General features: G+C 42.1%; 1 protein-coding gene across 1 annotated transcript in view; it reads left to right on the forward strand.

Moving 5' to 3' along the window:
* The window catches only part of LOC144499054 (dedicator of cytokinesis protein 4-like), a 386914-nt gene that overhangs the window by 358214 nt on the left and 9810 nt on the right, over positions 1–18890 (forward strand). Inside the window, exons 46-50 of the mRNA XM_078221109.1 lie at positions 2077–2158; positions 2323–2432; positions 5233–5305; positions 9528–9644; positions 11452–11531. Of these exons, the coding sequence (XP_078077235.1) occupies positions 2077–2158; positions 2323–2432; positions 5233–5305; positions 9528–9644; positions 11452–11531 (462 nt within the window). The remainder of the gene's footprint in view (positions 1–2076; positions 2159–2322; positions 2433–5232; positions 5306–9527; positions 9645–11451; positions 11532–18890) is intronic.

Raw genomic sequence — 18890 nt, forward strand, 5'->3', positions numbered from 1 at the left:
TGGCGGGTGAAACTAGAACTAGGGGGCACGGCCTCAAAATAAGGGGGAGCAGATTTAGGACTGAGTAGAGGAGGAACTTCACAAAAAGGGTTGTGAATCTGTCGAATTCCCTGCCCAGTGAAGCAGTTGAGGCTACCTCATTGAATGTTTTTAAGGCAAGGATAGATACATTTTTGGACAGTAAAGGAATTCAGGGTTACGGTGAGCAGGTGGGTAAGTGGAGCTGAGTCCACAAAAAGATCAGCCATGTTCTTATTGAATGGCGGAGTAGGCTCGAGGGGCCAGATGGCCTACTCCTGCTCCTAGTTCTTATGCTCTTATGGTGGAAGAGGAGGTAATTGAGTTTAAAATTGATAAGGAAGACGTGTTGGATAGAGTGATTGTACTTGAAGGTGGTTAAGGTACCAGGACTAGATGAGATGCATCCAAGAACACTGAAGGAAGTGAGAATGGAAATTGTAGAGGCACTGACCATAATTTTTCAGCATCCTTTAGACTCGGGGGTGGTGCCAGAGGACTGGAGAATTGCAAATATGACATCCTTGTTTAAAAAAGATAAGCCCAGCAATTACAGGCCAGTCAGTTTAACTTGTAGAAGCAATAATTTGGGAGAATATTAATAGTCACAAGGACAAAGGCAGGTTAATTAAGGAAAGCCCAGCATGGATTTCTTAAGTGAAAATGATGTGTAATTAACTTGCAGGAGTTTTTTGAAGCATTAACAGAGAGGGTTGATGAGAGCAAAACTGTTGATGTGGTGTACATGGCCTTCCAAAAGGCATTTGATACAGTGCCGCACAACAGACTTTTGAGCAAAGTTATGGCACATGGAATGAAAGGGTCTGTAGCAACATTGACAGGAAGCAAAGTGTAGCAGGTCAATGGGTGCTTTTAGAGCTGCAGGAAGGTTTGTAATGAGCAATTCACTTAGTGCCATTCAGAGAGCCAGTGCAGACTTGATGGGCTGAATGGCCTCCTTGTGCATTGTAATGGTTTTGTGATTCTGTAATCAGCTGTTTGCCTGGAGTCCTTTTATGTACATGGAAACATAGAAATTGTAGGACAGGAGGATGTCCACCAGTTTGGCTGCTCTGAATTCAGATTCCTCTGGAGGCTGATTTCATATCGTCCTATTTTTCTACTTTCTCTCCAAACTAAGACTTTCCTGCTTCCTGTTCAAACCCTTTTTATATTCTTCATGTAATTAACAGTATTTTTTGCAATCTATAATCTTTTTACTATCAACCAGTGCTTTCCACATCCTTACGCTATCCTGTATGTCGTGAATATTGTTGTGTGAAGTGCTTCATCTTTTATCTTCATTGAATGTTATGGGTTGCTGGCAAGGCCAGAATTTATTCCCCTTGGGTAGGTGATGGTGAGTCACCTTTCTGAATCGTTGCTGCCCATATAGTAAACATGCTCCCATGGTCCTATTAGACAGGGAGTTTCAGGATTTTGACCCAACAACAATGAAGGAACAGCAACAACTGTCCACTCCATCCAGAACACTCATGATTTTGAATACATCTATCAAATCTCCTCTTAGCCTTCCCTTCTCCAAGGAAAACAATCCCAGTTCCTTCAAGCTACCTTCATAAATGAAGTTCCTCATCCTTGGAATCATTCCTGTGAATGTTTTCTACACTCTCTCCAATGCCTTCACACCTTTCCTAAATTGCAGCGCTCAGAACTAGATGCAGTACTCCAGCTGAGGATGAACTGTGTAATAACATGTTCCAAGGTGCATTAGAGATGCATTATATTAAAAAAAATAAGTCTCTGGACCAAAAACTTTGTCAATGACATAGATTTTACAGAGTGTCTTGAAGAGTGTCTTGAGGTGGAGAGGTGAACGGTGGAAATTCCAGAGCTTAGGACCTAGATAAATGAAGGCAAGGCCACCATTGGTCGATCAGTTAAAATCAGGGGATGCTCAAGAGACCAGAATTAGATGCCGCAGATATCTTGGAGAGTTATAGGTCTAGTGCATACTATACTAATAAATTGAAAATGACATCCTCTTCTTCAAAAGTAAATTTTCTTTATTAATAATCAGATTATCTATTTTTGTAGGCAAGTCCTTCTACCTCAAGCTTAAGCTCCACTCATTCAGCCTCTCCAAATGTAACCAGTTCAGCTCCATCCAGTGCCAGAGGTAGGTCTGTCTAATCTATTTAACTGCCTTTTAAAGGGAAAGTTCTAACTATTTGTCCAAGGACATAAAATGTGTGGAAGTATGAATAGTTTGCGAGATAGTGTGACTATTCTGGTCAAATGGCTTAAAAGAAAAATGGTTTGTTTGCTTACTGCATACAATAGGTTCCCCGCTGCTATCTGATAAGCACAAACATTCGAGAGAAAATACATGCTTGTCTCCCAGAGAACGACCCTGTAGTGCCATTTATCCAATATCCATGGAACCTCCACAGGTAAGCAACCACTGAGAAAGGTCAGTATGAGTACCTCTGTATAATAAGCATGCTTACATACACACAATATTAAACTGACTGTTAATGAAAAGTTCAATGTGAAATTAATTGAAGCATTCAAAATAAAATCAACAAAATTCCTCTCTGGAAATACAGTTTTGGGTATGTTGATTAACTTGATGGAAAATAAAGGCTGGTTGGATGTCTGGTTCCAAACACAATCCCAGAGAAGTAGGCATGTGGGTGATTAAATGCTCTTTGGAAACGAGGCTTGAATCTTCTATTATGGGAAGTGGTGAATGACTCAACTTATGTTGCCACACTGAGCTTCGGGACACTAAGCAAGTCCTGATGTGTGTTTATCGACGATACTTACCCGGGAAGTTTAAACTTCCAATTGCCAGTTTTACCCTGCACGGATTGCGTGACAGTGGATGGCGGGACATGGGTGGAGGGGAGCTTAGCATAGCATTGTCAAAGGTTGAGGGGAGGTTGTAACATTGTTGGGGATGAAAGGATAAGGGGGTGGGGGGAGCATTGTTGGGAGGTGAGAAGGATGTGAACATTGCCTGAGGGCGGTGAGCATTTGCAGGTGGAGGCTGTGCACTGTGATGGGGAAATTTATAAACTCTACAAGTCAATGAATGAAGACCTAACTTATGGGGTTTGTCTTCATTTTATGATGGAAAAGGAGCATGGATTTGCTCCAGTTACATCGCCACTAGGCCTCTTGACACTGCATGTTGCTGGATTCAAACTGGAGCCCAAAGGCTCCAGTGGAAAAGGCCACCAACTGGGCCCAGTGATCCCTGAGAGGATGGGCAGGTCACATACAGTCCATTCAACTGAAACTAGTTTCATGAACGGGATTTTTTTTCTATTTGTTAAGCTCTGAACAAGAGATAGAAGAATGTAGACTCAGTTGCTCACAAAGGTGAAGATTATCTGCTGATCCTGAGCAGACCTAAATGAGCAAGCAAACTGGATAGATCAACATGTGCCTTACGAGCCTGGTGGAGTTCTTTGAAAATGTGACTAAACACATTGACGAGGGAAAAGCGGTAGATGTGGTTTACATGGACTTCAGCAAGGCGTTAGATAAGGTCCCCCATGCAAGACTTCTCGAGAAAGTGGGAGGGCATGGGATCCAAGGGGCTGTTGCCTTGTGGATCCAGAACTGGCTTGCCTGCAGAAGGCAGAGAGTGATTGTAGATGGGTCTTTTTCTGAATGGAGGTCGGTCACCAGTGGAGTGCCCCAGGGATCTGTTCTGGGACCCTTGCTGTTTGTCATTTTCATAAATGACCTGGATGAGGAAGTGGAGGGATGGGTTGGTAAGTTTGCCGACGACGCGAAGGTTGGTGGTGTTGCAGATAGTTTAGAGGGATGTCAGAAGCTGCAGCGTGACATAGATAGGATGCAAGACTGGGCGGAGAAGTGGCAGATGGACTTCAACCCGGATAAATGTGTAGTGGTATATTTTGGCAGGTCAAATGGGATGAAGGAGTATAATATCAAGGGTAAGACTCTTAGTACGGTAGAGGATCAGAAGGACCTTGGGGTCCGGGTCCATAGGACTCTTAAATCGGCCTCGCAGGTAGAGGAGGTGGTTAAGAAGGCGTATGGTGTGCTGGCCTTCATCAATCGAGGGATTGAGTTTAGGAGTCGGGAGATAATGATGCAGCTTTATAAGACCCTCGTCAGACCCCACTTAGAGTACTGTGCTCAGTTCTGATCGCCTCATTACAGGAAGGATGTAGAAATTATTGAAAGGGTGCAGAGAAGATTTACAAGGATGTTGCCTGGATTGGGTGGTATGCCTTATGAGGATAGGTTGAGGGAGCTCTGTCTTTTCTCCTTGGAAAGACGAAGGATGAGAGGTGACCTGATAGAGGTGTACAAGATGTTGAGAGGTATAGATCGGGTGGATTTTCAGAGGCTTTTTCCCAGGGCTGAAATGGCTGCTACGAGAGGACACCGGTTTAAGGTGCTGGGGAGTAGGTACAGAGGAGATGTCAGGGGTAAGTTTTTCACTCAGAGGGTGGTGGGTGAGTGGAATCGGCTGCCATTAATGGTGGTGGAGGCAAACTTGATAGGGTCTTTTAAGAGACTCCTGGATGAGTACATGGGACTTAATAGGATTGAGGGTTATAGGTAAGCCTATATATAGGCCTAGGTAGGTAGGGACATGACCGGCGCAACTTGTGGGCCGAAGGGCCTGTTTGTGCTGTAGTTTTTCTATGTTCTAACATCTGGTAACAAGGTTGTCAACTTAAAATCAGGTGAAAAAAAGCTGTTTTAGATTACATGGCTTGTTTTGCACAGATCTCAAAGGAAAGAAATCTAGCAAAGACAGTAATCTGCTGAAGTTTTGTGAAACTGTCCATCACATGTCTCTCCTAGATTATAACGTTGGGAGATTACAATGCTGATTTAGTATTATTCATGATACTGAAATGAAGCAAAACCTTTTGGTGATGGATGAATGCTGCAATTGACAATGTTGTATAATGTTTGCTTACAGCATTGCTCTTAAAATAGTGAAAACGTTTTTGCAAAGCTTCGATTTTCATTATGGAAACCTGACATCAAAGATTTTACGATAGGTTCCTGGTTAATTAGGAACAAACCTGAATTGTTGTGGCCTTTTAACAGCTCTTCATTTCGCCAGATATTCTCTGACAGCGATGTCTTATTTCCAGCAGATGCTTTAGACTGTGGTTTAAGTGCATGGTACCATTTGTCTTGTTTGATAAGTTGATATTTCTCACATACTGTTTCAATAAACCGTCTGTTTATTAGCAGACACTTAACCAGCAGATTGGCGATTCCTGCATGCCCAGAAGCGACCCCAATTTATCTGCACCTGAAAAAGGTATGTTTTTTGCCACAATTCTCTTTCTACATATACTCTGTCTTTAATGTTTAACATTGTTGTTGTATTATGTTGGACAACAAAAAGTCTCACAACACCAGGTTAAAGTCCAACAGGTTTATTTGACATCACGAGCTTTCGGAGCGCTGCTCCTTCATCACTCACCTGATGACGGAGCAGCGTCCCAAAAGCTTGCGGTACCAAATAAACCTTTTGGACTTTAACCTGGTGTTGTGAGACTTTTTACTGTGCCCACTCCAGTCCAATGCTGGCACCTCCACCTCATATGTTGGACAACAGAGTATAAGTTGGTTGATCTACAAACCAAGAGCACAGGATCAGAATATACAGATGAAGAGGGCCATTCAGGCCACCCTAACCCTTTCATCCAGAAAAGCCCGACCATCTTTCTATTTCAGTATCCAAATGTATCTTAAATGTTCCCAGGGTTTTTCCGCCTCTATTCCAAAAAGTGCATTTGCTGCATTGTTTGGCTTTTGGGCAGAGGGTAATTTTCTGATACTTGGCTTGAATTTACTTTTTGCTAACTTGTCCCTGGGTCCACTTGCGGTACTCCCTGTTCAATTTCAAGTAATATGCTGGATTTACTTTTTCCATTCTGTTAACTATCTGTGTACCTCAATAAAGTCATTTCTCAGGTGCCTCCTGCACAGGCTAAAATGCCCAAGATGGACCTGGTGGCTCATCACTGTACTGTCTCCAATGTCTCTCGTTTCCCAGGATCAGAATTTGGTGCAGTACTTGCGGTGGTCTGACCATAACTTTATAATTCTATTACAACCTCCATGGATTTATAGAATCATAGAATCCCCACAGTGCAGAAAGAGGCCATTTGGCCCATTGAGCCTGCACTGACCACAATCCCACCCAGGCCATATTCCCGTAACCCCTCATATTTACCCTGCTAATCCCCCTGACACTAGGGTCAATTTAGCATGGCCAATCAACCTGACCCGCACCCGGAGGAAACCCACACAGACACGGGGAGAATGTGCAAACTCAACACAGACAATGACCCGAGGCTGGAATTGAACCGGGATCCCTGGCGCTGTGAGGCAGCAGTGCTAACCACTGTGCCACCCGATTCATATTCCACAGTTTTGCCTCTGTAGTTCAACATTACGTAGGCTTTTTTTGATTGTTCTGTTGCATTGTTTGAACAGGTAAAGTGCGATTCTCCCCCCAAAAATTCTAAGTGTCGAATTCACGTAAAAACTGGAGTAAATCCTGCTGGTTTTTTCAGCGGGAGTTTCAAAATGCATCTCCCACATTCTGTGCAGTGCAGAGTGCCTCAGCGTGAATCATGTTGAAATTCAGTGGGCGGGGCCTATTCCTGCTGGAGAGGCCGGCAGCATAGCACTGAGCGGGCCACTGCGCATGCGGCGACCTGTCAGAGTGGCCAGCCCGATCGCTAGCCAACACAGCAATCCTCCATCACTGCCCCTCCCAGCACCCCCACGGCCCGATCACTGGCCCCACAAACATGTCCGGGCCAGCCCCTATCTCCTGATTTCCCAAGCGCTCTCTCTCTACTTGAGATCCTTTTGCGGAGTGGCTGTGGGACCCCCCCACCCACACCGATTGCACCCACACAGAGACCCTGCCCACTTGGCACTGCCTGATGCCTGGTGGGCAGTGCCAAGATGCCCCCTGGGCATTAGCACGTTGCCCCTTGGGCAGTGCCAGCGGGCCAGGCTGGCACTGCCAAGGTGGCAATGCCCAGGGGCACCACCCCCGGCGCCCGACCTTCTGGGGAGCCTCGAATGCTCCCCTTCACTCCAGCAGAGTCCAGCCGCGAGCTCCCCACAAGTGGGGAGCTATAGTAAACCCAGCGGGGAGGGGAGGGAGACGCTAGCAGGCCCGGAGATTTCAGTCCCAGGCCTGCTAATGGGATGTAGAATAGAGTCAAATGCGCATTAATATAATTTATGCAGCTCCGAACTAGAAATCCAGCTGCTGGAGACGCAAGGAGGTCGTGGCACCCAGCGGGGAGCCCACAAAACAGCCTACACTCGAGTTCCCTGGCCTGCTGGACTACAAAAGCAGCGCAGCGGGCTGAGAGAATCGGCCCCACAACTTTGGGCGTCACAACTTCATTCTTGGCCATTTCGACACCAATCGCAAAGCATAGATTTGCCCATTTTCCTTTGTGCAGAACCTTGTAAATGTCTGTGAGGTTTGACATGCTGCTGTTCTGCCCACACTTACACTTCGTTTCACTAATTTTGTTTTGAATTTTACTTTTTGAAGTGGCTGATTATCGATATTTCTAGGTCCAATATTTAGTATTAGTATTCAGCTAAATTTGGAAAACTTATCCAAAATCATAAAAGAATATGATATAATTGGCAATGTGGGGAATTACACAGTTGTCATTCAATAATATAGATCCAATTATTTTTTTGTATTCATTCATGGGACATGGGCGTCGCTGGCTGGCCAGCACTTATTGCCCGTCCCTATTTGCCCTTGGAGGGCAGCTGAGAGTCAACCACATTGCTGTGGCTCTGGAGTCACATGTAGGCCAGACCAGGTAAGGACAGCAGATTTCCTTCCCTGAAGGATATTAGTGAACCAGATGGGTTTTTCTGACAATCGACAATGGTTTCATGGTCACCAGTAGATTTTTAATTTCAAATAATTTTTATAGAATTAAATTCCACTATCTGCTGTGGCGGGATTCAAACTTGGATCCCCAGAACATTAGCTGAGTTTCTGGATTATAGTCTAGTGATCACACCACTAGGCCATCGCTTCCCCTCTGCTTCACTGCTTTTGCCCCATTCCTCCCTGAACTCCACCCTCAAGCGGCACAGTGGTTAGCACTGCTACCTCACAGTGCCAGGGACCCAGGTTCGATTCTGGCCTCAGGGTGTCTGTGTGGAGTTCGCACATTCTCCCCGTGTCGGGGTGGCTTTCCTCCGAGTGCTACCGGTTCCTCCCACAGTCTAAAGATGTGTAGTTTAGATTAACTGGCCATGCTAAACTGCCCCTTAGTATCAGGGGGACTAACAAGGTAAATATGTGAGGTTATGGGGTTAGGACCTGGATGTCAGTGCAGGCTCGTTGGACTGAATAGCCTCATTTTGCACTGTAGGGATTCAATGATTCTATGAACTCTGATTCCTCTGCCTCAACACAAACTGGGGACAGCGTTTCCCGGCTGCGCTCGCCCCAAGGCTGGAAATTCCTACCCAAATTCAGTGGACCTTTTATGGTCCGCTGAATTTTCCATCCTACCCACTATGATTCCCATGGCGGGCGGGGTGGGAAAATTCTGCTCAGGGTCATTTGAATCTCTTTTTTTCCCCTCCCTACACACAGACCTCAGATCTCTCCTCCAGCCTTCAATTTTCCCACAACCCCACCATCTTGCTCTTCCCCATCACTCCTGACCACTCTCCAGCTGACGCCTGTTGCTGAAAGGTTCCATCCCCAACAGAAAACCAACATCCCAAAATAACTGGCAGTTGCTGGGAAACATTGATAGTGAGGTGGTTCTGAATTCGGAAACTGTTCTTGAGTTTCCTGATGGCGAAATCGTCCTCCGATCTCAACCTCAGATCAGAGCCATTATGACAAAGTGCCATCTTACATTATATTTAACAAAGTTCACTATACAAAATGTTTGTTTGAATGTTTTGAGAAGATATCACTAGTAAATTTACTATTGTGACAAGCTATTAGCTTTCTATATGTTGAAATGTATGCCTATTTACAGCAACAATTTATAATGCCTTTAACTGAGAAAAATGTTCTTAGTCTCTTCACAGAAGTGTAAGCTGGCAAAAATGGACTCCAAGCCAAAGAGAGATTTTATTTTTAGGAGGGTTGACCAAGTGTTTAGTCAAGGAGGTGGGTCTTAGAGGAGGAGTGGGAGATGGTGGGCCAGGGAAGTCATTAGGGAGGGAATTCTAAAGCTTGGCTGAAGAACTGAAGGCACATCCATCAAGGTAGGACAAAAGGAATAAAGAGGTCAAATTTTGGAGAATACACAGTTGTGTATTCTCCAAAGGAGCATTGAGAGAGAGTTAGAGAAATAGGAAAGTTTTGACTTGGAGGTGTTGGGAAGCTGGGAGCCAATGTACATCGATGAGCACAAGCCGAACCACTGAAACAAATAGTCATAAATAAGAATGAAATATATTTATTAGGGCCACTCTTCACAACACTAAACAGTGCATGTATTATTCTTTCACAGTAATGAACCTAACTCCTAGTAGTTGGAGTCTAGACAGTGGTAAGGAAGCTCGAACGTGTGTACCAGACAGTGCAAGGCTGGTGTCTCCTCCTGTCCCACCCAGGCCAACACATACAGGTAAAATGACATGCAGCCTAGCTCCAAATTAGATAACATGCCAGACCGTGGCATTTTGATAAAACCACAGTTAATGAACTTCATAACACCATCACCAGCAGAGCTAATCAGAATGGGCGCTCTTCCAGTTAGCCTCACAAAAACACATTTTCTTGAACCTCCTACTCTCATTTGCATTCAGTTATATTTGTAAGTTTGATTGGCATTCAAGATGTTTATGAAGTATTTCTTTTTGGTGAGGTCATGGTGTCATGGCCTTTGATTGAGGGCGGGGTGTCAGAGAAACATTCTCAACTGTACATAATTTGAAAAAGAAATTACTGAATTTGGGACATACCAATCAATTTTTCTCTTTTATATTTTACACAGTGAATCAGACTATTTGCAACCTTAGCCTCCTATTTGATTTAACCTCCAATTGACATTGTTTCCATAATGTCGTCCACCTTCATTCCAAAATCAGCCCAATTGCTCCTGAATACCTCAATCATGCTTTTGTCATTTCGATAATTGACTAATCCAATCCTTTCGTGGCCAATCTTCTATCCTGCATCCTCTGAAAAATCAGCTGGACCAAAACTCTGCAGGCCACATTGTTGCCTGAAGCAATTCCTCTTGTTCATCACTTACTTCCTAGTTCTCTTCCATTGAATTATTGCCCCTCTCACACCTCAAATTTCAAATTCTTATTCGCATACGGAATTCCCTCCAAGGCCTTGCTTTGTTCTGTCAATAACACCTCCTCAGGCTCCACAAACCCGATTGTTCTAAAGATTTCATTCTTCTCTCTCTGGTTTCTTGTGCGTCCACCTTCTTCTTCCCCTTTGATGTCCCTGCTATCAGAAATGTTCTCCCGAAGCTCTCTTGCCTCCTCACTCCTTGTCTGATAAAACATCTAGTCACTCTGTTCACTCCCTCTTTGGCTTGATGTCTGTTGTTTCTCTGATGTCTCTTTGAAGAACTTTGAACTGTTTTTCTATACTAAATGCACAATATATAAATTCAAGTTTATTTCAGTATTGCTGAGTTCAAAGCTGGTGTTACAGCAAAAACAAATTGCATTGTGTGTTTGCGTTTTCTCAGATGCTACTTTTTTTTAGGATCCAGCTCTTCAAGATTAATATGTTTGCAATTCGCCCATCAATGAAATCGTGTGCGCGAGGTATCATTGAGTTCGTTTGAGATAGATCTTCAAATATTCAGCGCATGCCATCTGTACTCTTGAGGCTCTTTTTGCAACATCAAAATTAGAAATCCAAATCTGTTTTGAAAAAAAAAGGAATAAAACCGTTGGGATCCCAATTGAATTCTTGGACATCATGTATGGACTTGCTCAATATTGCACTAGTGCTATTTTAGACTTTTCAGACTAGCAGCAAATGCATAGCCATTTGGTGGCATTGGCACAGGAATTCTAGATCAGTGTTGACTAACAAAGATAGCTGACTTCCTACAGGTGTGGCTACAGTGACATCATCTTAGCCACATGCACTAGTTTTATTGGAAGGTGCCTTGAACACAATACAGCTAAATGTACTTCATGTGGATATTTACTGAAACATCTACCACCTGCCTGTAACCAAAGAATAACCACGTTTCTGTAGTTTTCACTTATTTTCTGGTTCCTTCGGAGCAGGCTGACAGTGAAAGATAACATTTGTCCATGTTAATGGTTCTGGTTTTGTATTGAACTGTGAACTACTCTAATTTCATTTTGTTGTAATAAACTGTACTTTATTTTCTAGGGACCATTTCAGCTCTTGTGAAATATCAGCACTTTTAACTTTTTTTTTATCTGATGGTACAGGTTCACCTGCAAAGACGTACAGGTCCTTTTCTCCACAGGCGTTTGATACTCCTCCTGCACATCCCAGATCTCCTCATAAGGTATGGGTATTGATCAAATAAGGAATACAATCAAATGCAGCCACGTCCAAGCCATGTACCTTTGTGAGCTGCATTAGTCTGTACCATGACGTCTTGTAGGCTGTAAGTAAAGCTTATTTAAGTTTTGAACAATTTTCAGAATATCTCAGGATACTGATGGAAATGGATCTTATTGTTTTGCTATATTCACCTATAAGGTAACAAAGCTGATATACATATATTGGAACATTTTGAAATAGGAGCAGGAGTAGGACATTCAGCCCCTCAAATCTGATCCACTACTCCACACTAGGAGATTTTCACAGTAACTTCATTGCAGTGTTAATGTAACCCTACTTGTGACACTAATAAATAAACATAAAACTTATTTGGTAAGATCATGCTTGATCTGATTCTGGCCTCAACTCTACTTCAAATCTACTGGGGCGGCATGGTGGCATAGTGGTTAGCACTGCTGCCTCACCGCGCCAGGGACCTGGGTTCGATTCCTGGCTTGAGTCATTGTCTGTGTGGAGTTTGCACATTTTCCCTGTGTCTGCATGGGTTTCCTCCGGGTGCTCCGGTTTCCTCCCACATTCCAAAGATGTGCAGGTTAGGTGCATTAGTCATGCTAAATTCTCCCTCAGTGTACCCGAACAGGTGCCGGAGTGTGGCGACTGGGGGATTTTCACAGTAACTTCATTGCAGTGTTAATGTACAAGGGAGTCAATTTAACTCCGCCTTAAAAATATTCAATGACCCTGCGTCCACTGCTTTCTGAGGAAGAGAATTGCAAAGACCAACATCCCTCTTGAGAGAAAATAATTCTCTTCATCACCATCATAAATGGGCAACCCTTTATTTTTAAACTGTGTTCCCTTGTTCTAGTCTCTCCCATAAGGGGAAACATACTCTTAGCATCCACCCTGTCAAATCCCTTCAGGATCTTATGTGTTTCAATAAGACCACATCTCGCCCTTCTAAACTCAAATGGATACAGGCTCTACCTGCCCGACCGTTCCTCATTGGATATCCTTCTCATCCCAGGAATCAGTCGAGTAAAGTTTCTCTGAACTGTTTCTAATGCTGTTATATCTTTTCTAAGTAAGTAGACAAACACTATACACAGTATTCAAGATGCGCTCTCACCAATGATAAAATTGTAGCAAAACTTCCCTACTTTTATATTCCATTCCTCTTGTAATACATACCAATATTTAATTTGCGTTCCTAATCGCTCCCTGTACCTAACTTTGTCTAATTCATGTACTGGGACACTCAGATCCCTCTGTACCGTAGAGTTCTGCGATCTCTCTCCATTTAAATAATATACAGCTTTTTTGTTCTACCTGCTGATGTGGACATGTTCACATTTTCCCACATTATACTCCATGTGCCAAAAGTTTGCGCACTTATTTAACCTATTTATATCCCTGTGCAGACTCCTTGTATCATCTTCACAACTTACTTTCCTATTGTGCATCATCAGCAAATTTAGCAACCATATATTCGATCTCTTTATCGAAGTCATTGATATAGATTGTAAATAGTCGAGACCCGACACTGACCTCTCCAATACTCCACTAGTTACAGCTTGTCAACTCAGAAATGACTCGCTTTACCCTGCTCGCTGCTTCCTCTTAGCTAACCGGTCCTCTGTCCATCCCAATATGCCAGTCCCATACACTATGAGCTGTTAACGTGGCACATTGTCGAATGCCTTTTGGAAATCCAAGCTCTACTTCTATAGTTTCCCCTTTATCCACGTTGCTTGTTAGATTGTAATCTCCCATGATTATTGCAGTACCTTTCTCACAAATCCCCATTATTTATCCCCCTCCTACAGTGCGATTACTTTTAGGGATCCTATAAACGACTCCCATAAGTGACTCCTTGGGTGGGATTTTCCAGCCGCGCTCGCCCCAAAACCAGAAAATCCCACCCGAGGTCAACGGACCTTTGCATGGTCCACCCCCTGCCTGCTCTGATTCCCGTGACAGGTGGGATGGGAAAATTCCCCCCCTTACCTTTGTTATTTCCTATCTCTACCTAAACTGATTCTACATCTTGATCTTGAGAACTAAGGTCATCCCTCACAATTGTACGAACATTATCCTGAATTAAGAGAGCTACTCCACCACAAGTTTTTAGCTTCCTGTCCTTTTGAAATGTCAGATACCTTTCAATATTCAGGTCCTTGCCTTGGTCACCTCACGATCAAATCTTTGTAATGATTAGCCGGTCATATATATAAATTTCTAATTGAGGTGACAGTTGATCCGTTTTGTCATGAATGCTATACACTTTCAGACACAGAGCCTTTTTATTCTGTCTTTTTATTATTTTTGCAAATTCCGGCATTATCTGATGGCACACTCTTTATTTCGTACATTCTGTCCTTTCGACCACACTCTGATTATCATTACCCTCTGAATAGACTGGGACTATACTCATTGGAATTCAGAAGAATAGGGGGGATCTTATAGAAACATATAAAATTATGAAGCGAATAGATAAGATAGAAGCAGGGAGGTTGTTTCCACTCGCAAGTGAAACTAGAACTAGGGGGCATAGCCTCAAAATAAGGGGGAGCAGATTTAGGACTGAGTTGAGGAGGAACTTCTTCATCCAAAGGGTTGTGAACCTGTGAAATTCCCTGCCCAGTGAAGCAGTTGAGGCTACCTCATTGAATGTTTTTAAGGCAAAGATAGATAGATTTTTGAACAGTAAAGGAATTAATTGTTATGGTGAGTGGGCGGATAATTGGAGCTGCGTCCACAAAAAGATCAGCCATGATCTCATTGAATGGCGGAGCAGGCTCGAGGTGCCAGGTGGCCTACTCCTGCTCCTAGTTCTTCTGTTCTTATTTCTACTTTGTTTTTTACCTTTAATTAACTGAATTTTTCCTCATATGATTATTCGCCCCCACTGTTTAGTTTGAAGTCCTCTTTACTGCCCGAGCTATATGAGTTGCCAGAACACTGGTCTCAGCACATTCGGGTGAAGCAGTACAGCTAAGAACAATCCTTTCCTAATTTCCCTGTTTAGACAATTTAAACAGGAAAAACCCAGGAATAAGAAATAAGACACAAGTAGAATTGACTTGCTTTTTGGGCTGGTTTGCTAGGGTTCAGCAGCTGTATCTGGTCGGTGGGATATTGTTTGGACAACATCAAATAATAACTGATTTTTCCACGTACACCAGAATCATGTCAATATTTCACAACCTTTTAACATGAGGAAGAAATTTTGTGGCCAATCAAGGAAAATGTGTCTGTATACAAATATTGATGGTTTATATGTGCATATGGACATTCATATCTTTATACGCACGTATTTGTAATTAAAGGTGGTGCTCCTTTTGTACTTCATCAAGTGTGGAGTTCTCATTCAATTTTGTCAGCAGTATATGAGGGGAGTCACATTTACGTTGCCATCCATATTATAGTGAAGTTGGGGAAAATGGAACTTGGTGGACATGTGCTTTAATGAAATCACAGCCTTTGTACACTGGACAAATTGTCTGAAATTTCAAAACTGGCCTTTCTGGCAGGCCTCATTTAATACTGTTGATGTACTTTGCTCATGGAAGACTAGCCAGAATTATTTCACTAATGCCCATTTAAAATTGTCTTTTTGTATTCAACGAGTACCAAGAACATGTTGCACAGATTTGAAAAAAAACATTATGTTTTGAAAGCAGTCTGCTGAGGAATTCATGCATGTGCAACAGCTTGTCACCATGGTCACCAAGAAAATGACACATGGACCAAAAAAAAGTGTAAAAATAGAATAGGACTGCAGAGACGAGAGGTCAATCAACTCAAACTGTTGTCTAAAACCTTCTTCAGAATCGAAATGATTAGAGCTTCACTCCTGGGTAGTCTGTTTCCCGCTCACGCCTTAATTAACTGTCCATCCAAATTACCATTCGAATTCACTGTCTGAATCACTATCCTGCCTCTCGACTTTACACAAAATACCTGACAATATTTACCTTAGCTTATGTCCTTCAGTATAAGCACTGGTTTCAAATCATCTTTGAAAACCATGCTTGTTCTGACGTGTAACATGTGACAAGATGATCGAGGGCAAGTACTAAACCGCAAACGTAGCTCTTCCTTTTAAGGCACCTATTGATTTCTAACTGGTATTGTGCTCTTTTGGTATTTTGTGGCGTCGAAACATCTAATCTTTCCATCATTATTGTGGCTTTCACGTCTGCTGGCTGATCTTTTCATGTTATACAGCACGTTTCACCAACTGATGTGTGATTATGGCAAGCTGTTTGTGAAATTATCAAGCAAACCCTTGAAAGCAAAAAAACTGTCAACGTTTGAAATCTGCAACAAAAAATGATAATTACGGATGCACTCAGCAAGTCAGTTTGCATCTATGGAGAAACCAAAGGAATGAACCTTTAGAGAGCAGAATGTTTGTGGAATCTGTTTAGTTTCAACAGATGAGTTTGCCCCAAAGATGTTAATACCTTGATTCTCTCCTTAAATAACTGCCTGATCGGTGTGTTTCCAGTAATGTTCTGTTTCTGAAACAAAAAACATGAACAACTGGAAGTACTGACGAGATCACTTAATTGATACCTGGAGAAAACCATTGGTATTTTGGTGTTCTTCAAGAACAGAAAAGTAAGAGACAGAAAAGCATATCGATACAGTCACAAAAGAGGTAACTAAAGAGCAGATAGACAAACAACATAGAAAGGAAACAGTGAATGATGGAAAGATCATCTCTGTTAACTAATGAACAGAAGCATCAAGATAATAAAGAAACAAGCTATTTGTGAATATCTTAAATAAATAGGCCTCAGATCAATAGAAGAAAGTGGGAGGGATGGAAACCCTGGGACGGGTGGGGAGGGTGGGAAGAGATGGAGTCAGGAATGACATAAAAACAGTATAAAAATCAGAATGTAGCTTAAGTCAAAGTTACCGAAATCTGAAATTTCAATCCTTCCCACACCCCTTCCCATCAGTTAACTTCACTATGAGAAGCTGTGAATTTATGAATGTACCTTTCTATCCTGCATCATTGTGTGTTGTAGCATAACAAAGTGCCATAGTGCCATGCTATATTATTCCTGTATCACCTAAAATGATCATACTATCTTGTTTTGGAGTAGAAAGTGTTACAATTATGAGGTTTATAGGTTGTTATGTTTTGAAACTAGGGCGGGATTTTCCGGCCACACTCGCCCCAAAACTGGAAAATTCCATCCGAGGTCAACAGACCTTTGCATGGTGTCCCACCACCACCACATACCACCACCACATACCACACACCCCCCCCCCCCCCCCCCCCCGCACCACCACCACCCCGGCTATGATACTCATGGCAGGCGGCATGGGAAAATTTTCCCTGGTGTCTTTGAGATTAAGTGAAGGGAGTCATGTGACCTGTTCTGAAATTTCCCTAATAGTTAGGCTTGGTTGGTTTGATCGTTAGAGATCAGGTGAAGGCTTAGATTGCTTCACAAGGAAGAAAGTGCAAAGTATTTATGCTTGGAGACAATGGCAGCAGCTTAAATCTCAAGTCCCAGAAAAGTGTTGAGAATGTTGGGTTGTAAACAACTGTGCTTTAAACTGTCCATTTAGTTCTAAGAGGAAAAAGAGTTGGGCTCTGAAGGATAGCTAATTAGCATTGTTAACCAGAAAAAAAGGTCCTTTGCTATGCTGCCATGGGGAAGGATGCAGAGGAAGTTATTGTAAAGATCAGGTTACAGGCTTTCTTAGAATATTGATGATATAGATGGTGTTTGGAGCCTGCCTGGATCTGGGAGAGAGGGAAGAGCTGGTAGCCAGAAATGTCTCTCTGGTTCACCATTCAGTGAAACACGCTGTGATTTAACTTCCTGAAATATATTTTTCCCAAAATAAATTTCTATTTAAATAAAACAAATAAATAAACACAAAAGTTTAACTCCAGTCCTGAAAAGCATCTAATTCATTTTTTTAAAAACCCATGTTAATACTCTGGCTATGCCAACCCAAGTTATACAAACACTGCATGTGTATCGCACATGAACTACTAACTAAACATATTCCGTTTGTTCCGATCCCCGAAGAGACAGATAACTTTAGAAGGATTCAAGCTTCTAGTTAAAAGCTGAAAAGTTTCTCAACGTGAAATGTGGAAACTCGCATCCGGATTGAAAAGACCAAATTAGTGGGCAGTTAAAATAAGGATGGAAGAGTCATCTATCTCGGGCTAAACAGTGAATCCTGCGACACAAAACTTGACTGTGAAAGACAATTCTAAGATTGCAAGTTACCAGGCGGATTTTTTTAAAGAAAAGAACAGGAATATACCTTTAGGAGCTAAGAATCACTTTGGATTGATCCTGGGAAAATTGATTCTCTATGTAGGGGGCAGTGTAAGGTATATTTATGAAGTGTGTTTCATTGGTTGGGCTAAGCATAAGAAGTGGGGTATTCCTGTCTGTAGTTTAAAGTATAAGTTGCCTTTAAAGGATAGTGTTTGGTCAAAGTGCTTTAGCTATTTGTTACAGTAAAAAAAAATGAAATTTCGGGTTGAGAAACTTTTCAGCTTTTAACTAAAAGTTTGAGTCTTTCTAAAGTTATCTGTCTCTTCGGGGATCGGAACAAACGGAATATGTTTAGTTACTGGTTCTTGTGCTATACACATGCAGTGTTTGTATAAACTGGGTTGGCATAGCCAGAGTATTAACATGGGTTTTTAAAAAAAATGAATTGGATGCTTTTCAGGACTGGAGTTAAACTTTTGTGTTTATTTATTTGTTTTATTTAAATAGAAATTTATTTTGGGAAAAATATATTTCAGGAAGTTAAATCACAGTGTGGGTTCCAGTACAGCTGTAATTATGCTTGCCCCAGCATGTATGGAAATTGAGGCCATGGTGTTTTGGGGATATGATGTTTCTGATGTCAGCCGTTCATTGTTTCTATTTTTATCCAAAATGTATACCAGAGTAACTGAGTTGTCTTATATTCCCCATTGAGGTGAGTAATGTGTAATCATCAGTTTCAACTCACAATCTACATCGTGTTAGTACAGTGGAAAAATGATGAATGAAATGTGTCAGGCTGAGATCGTTAGCTCCATTTCTCGCAGTAGATTTTTTAAAATCTTAAAAATAATACGAAAGCAACATCTACCAAAGCAAATATAGCTTTAAAGAAGGGAAATTCAGAAAATTCAAAGCAGGTACATTGGCATCTGTGAAGAGAATGTGGGTTAACATTTTGAATAAACCCAACAATTCAATTTTTAAAACAATTACCAATGACCCTCCTGTGTATTTTGAGTATTTTCTATATTTTAGGTTTCAATGATTCCTTTTGTTTATTTGAGCGTAGAAATACACTTCTCTTTGCTTTACTG

The sequence above is a fragment of the Mustelus asterias genome, chromosome 9, assembly GCF_964213995.1.
Source record: "Mustelus asterias chromosome 9, sMusAst1.hap1.1, whole genome shotgun sequence".
NCBI classification, from domain to species: Eukaryota; Metazoa; Chordata; class Chondrichthyes; order Carcharhiniformes; family Triakidae; genus Mustelus; species Mustelus asterias.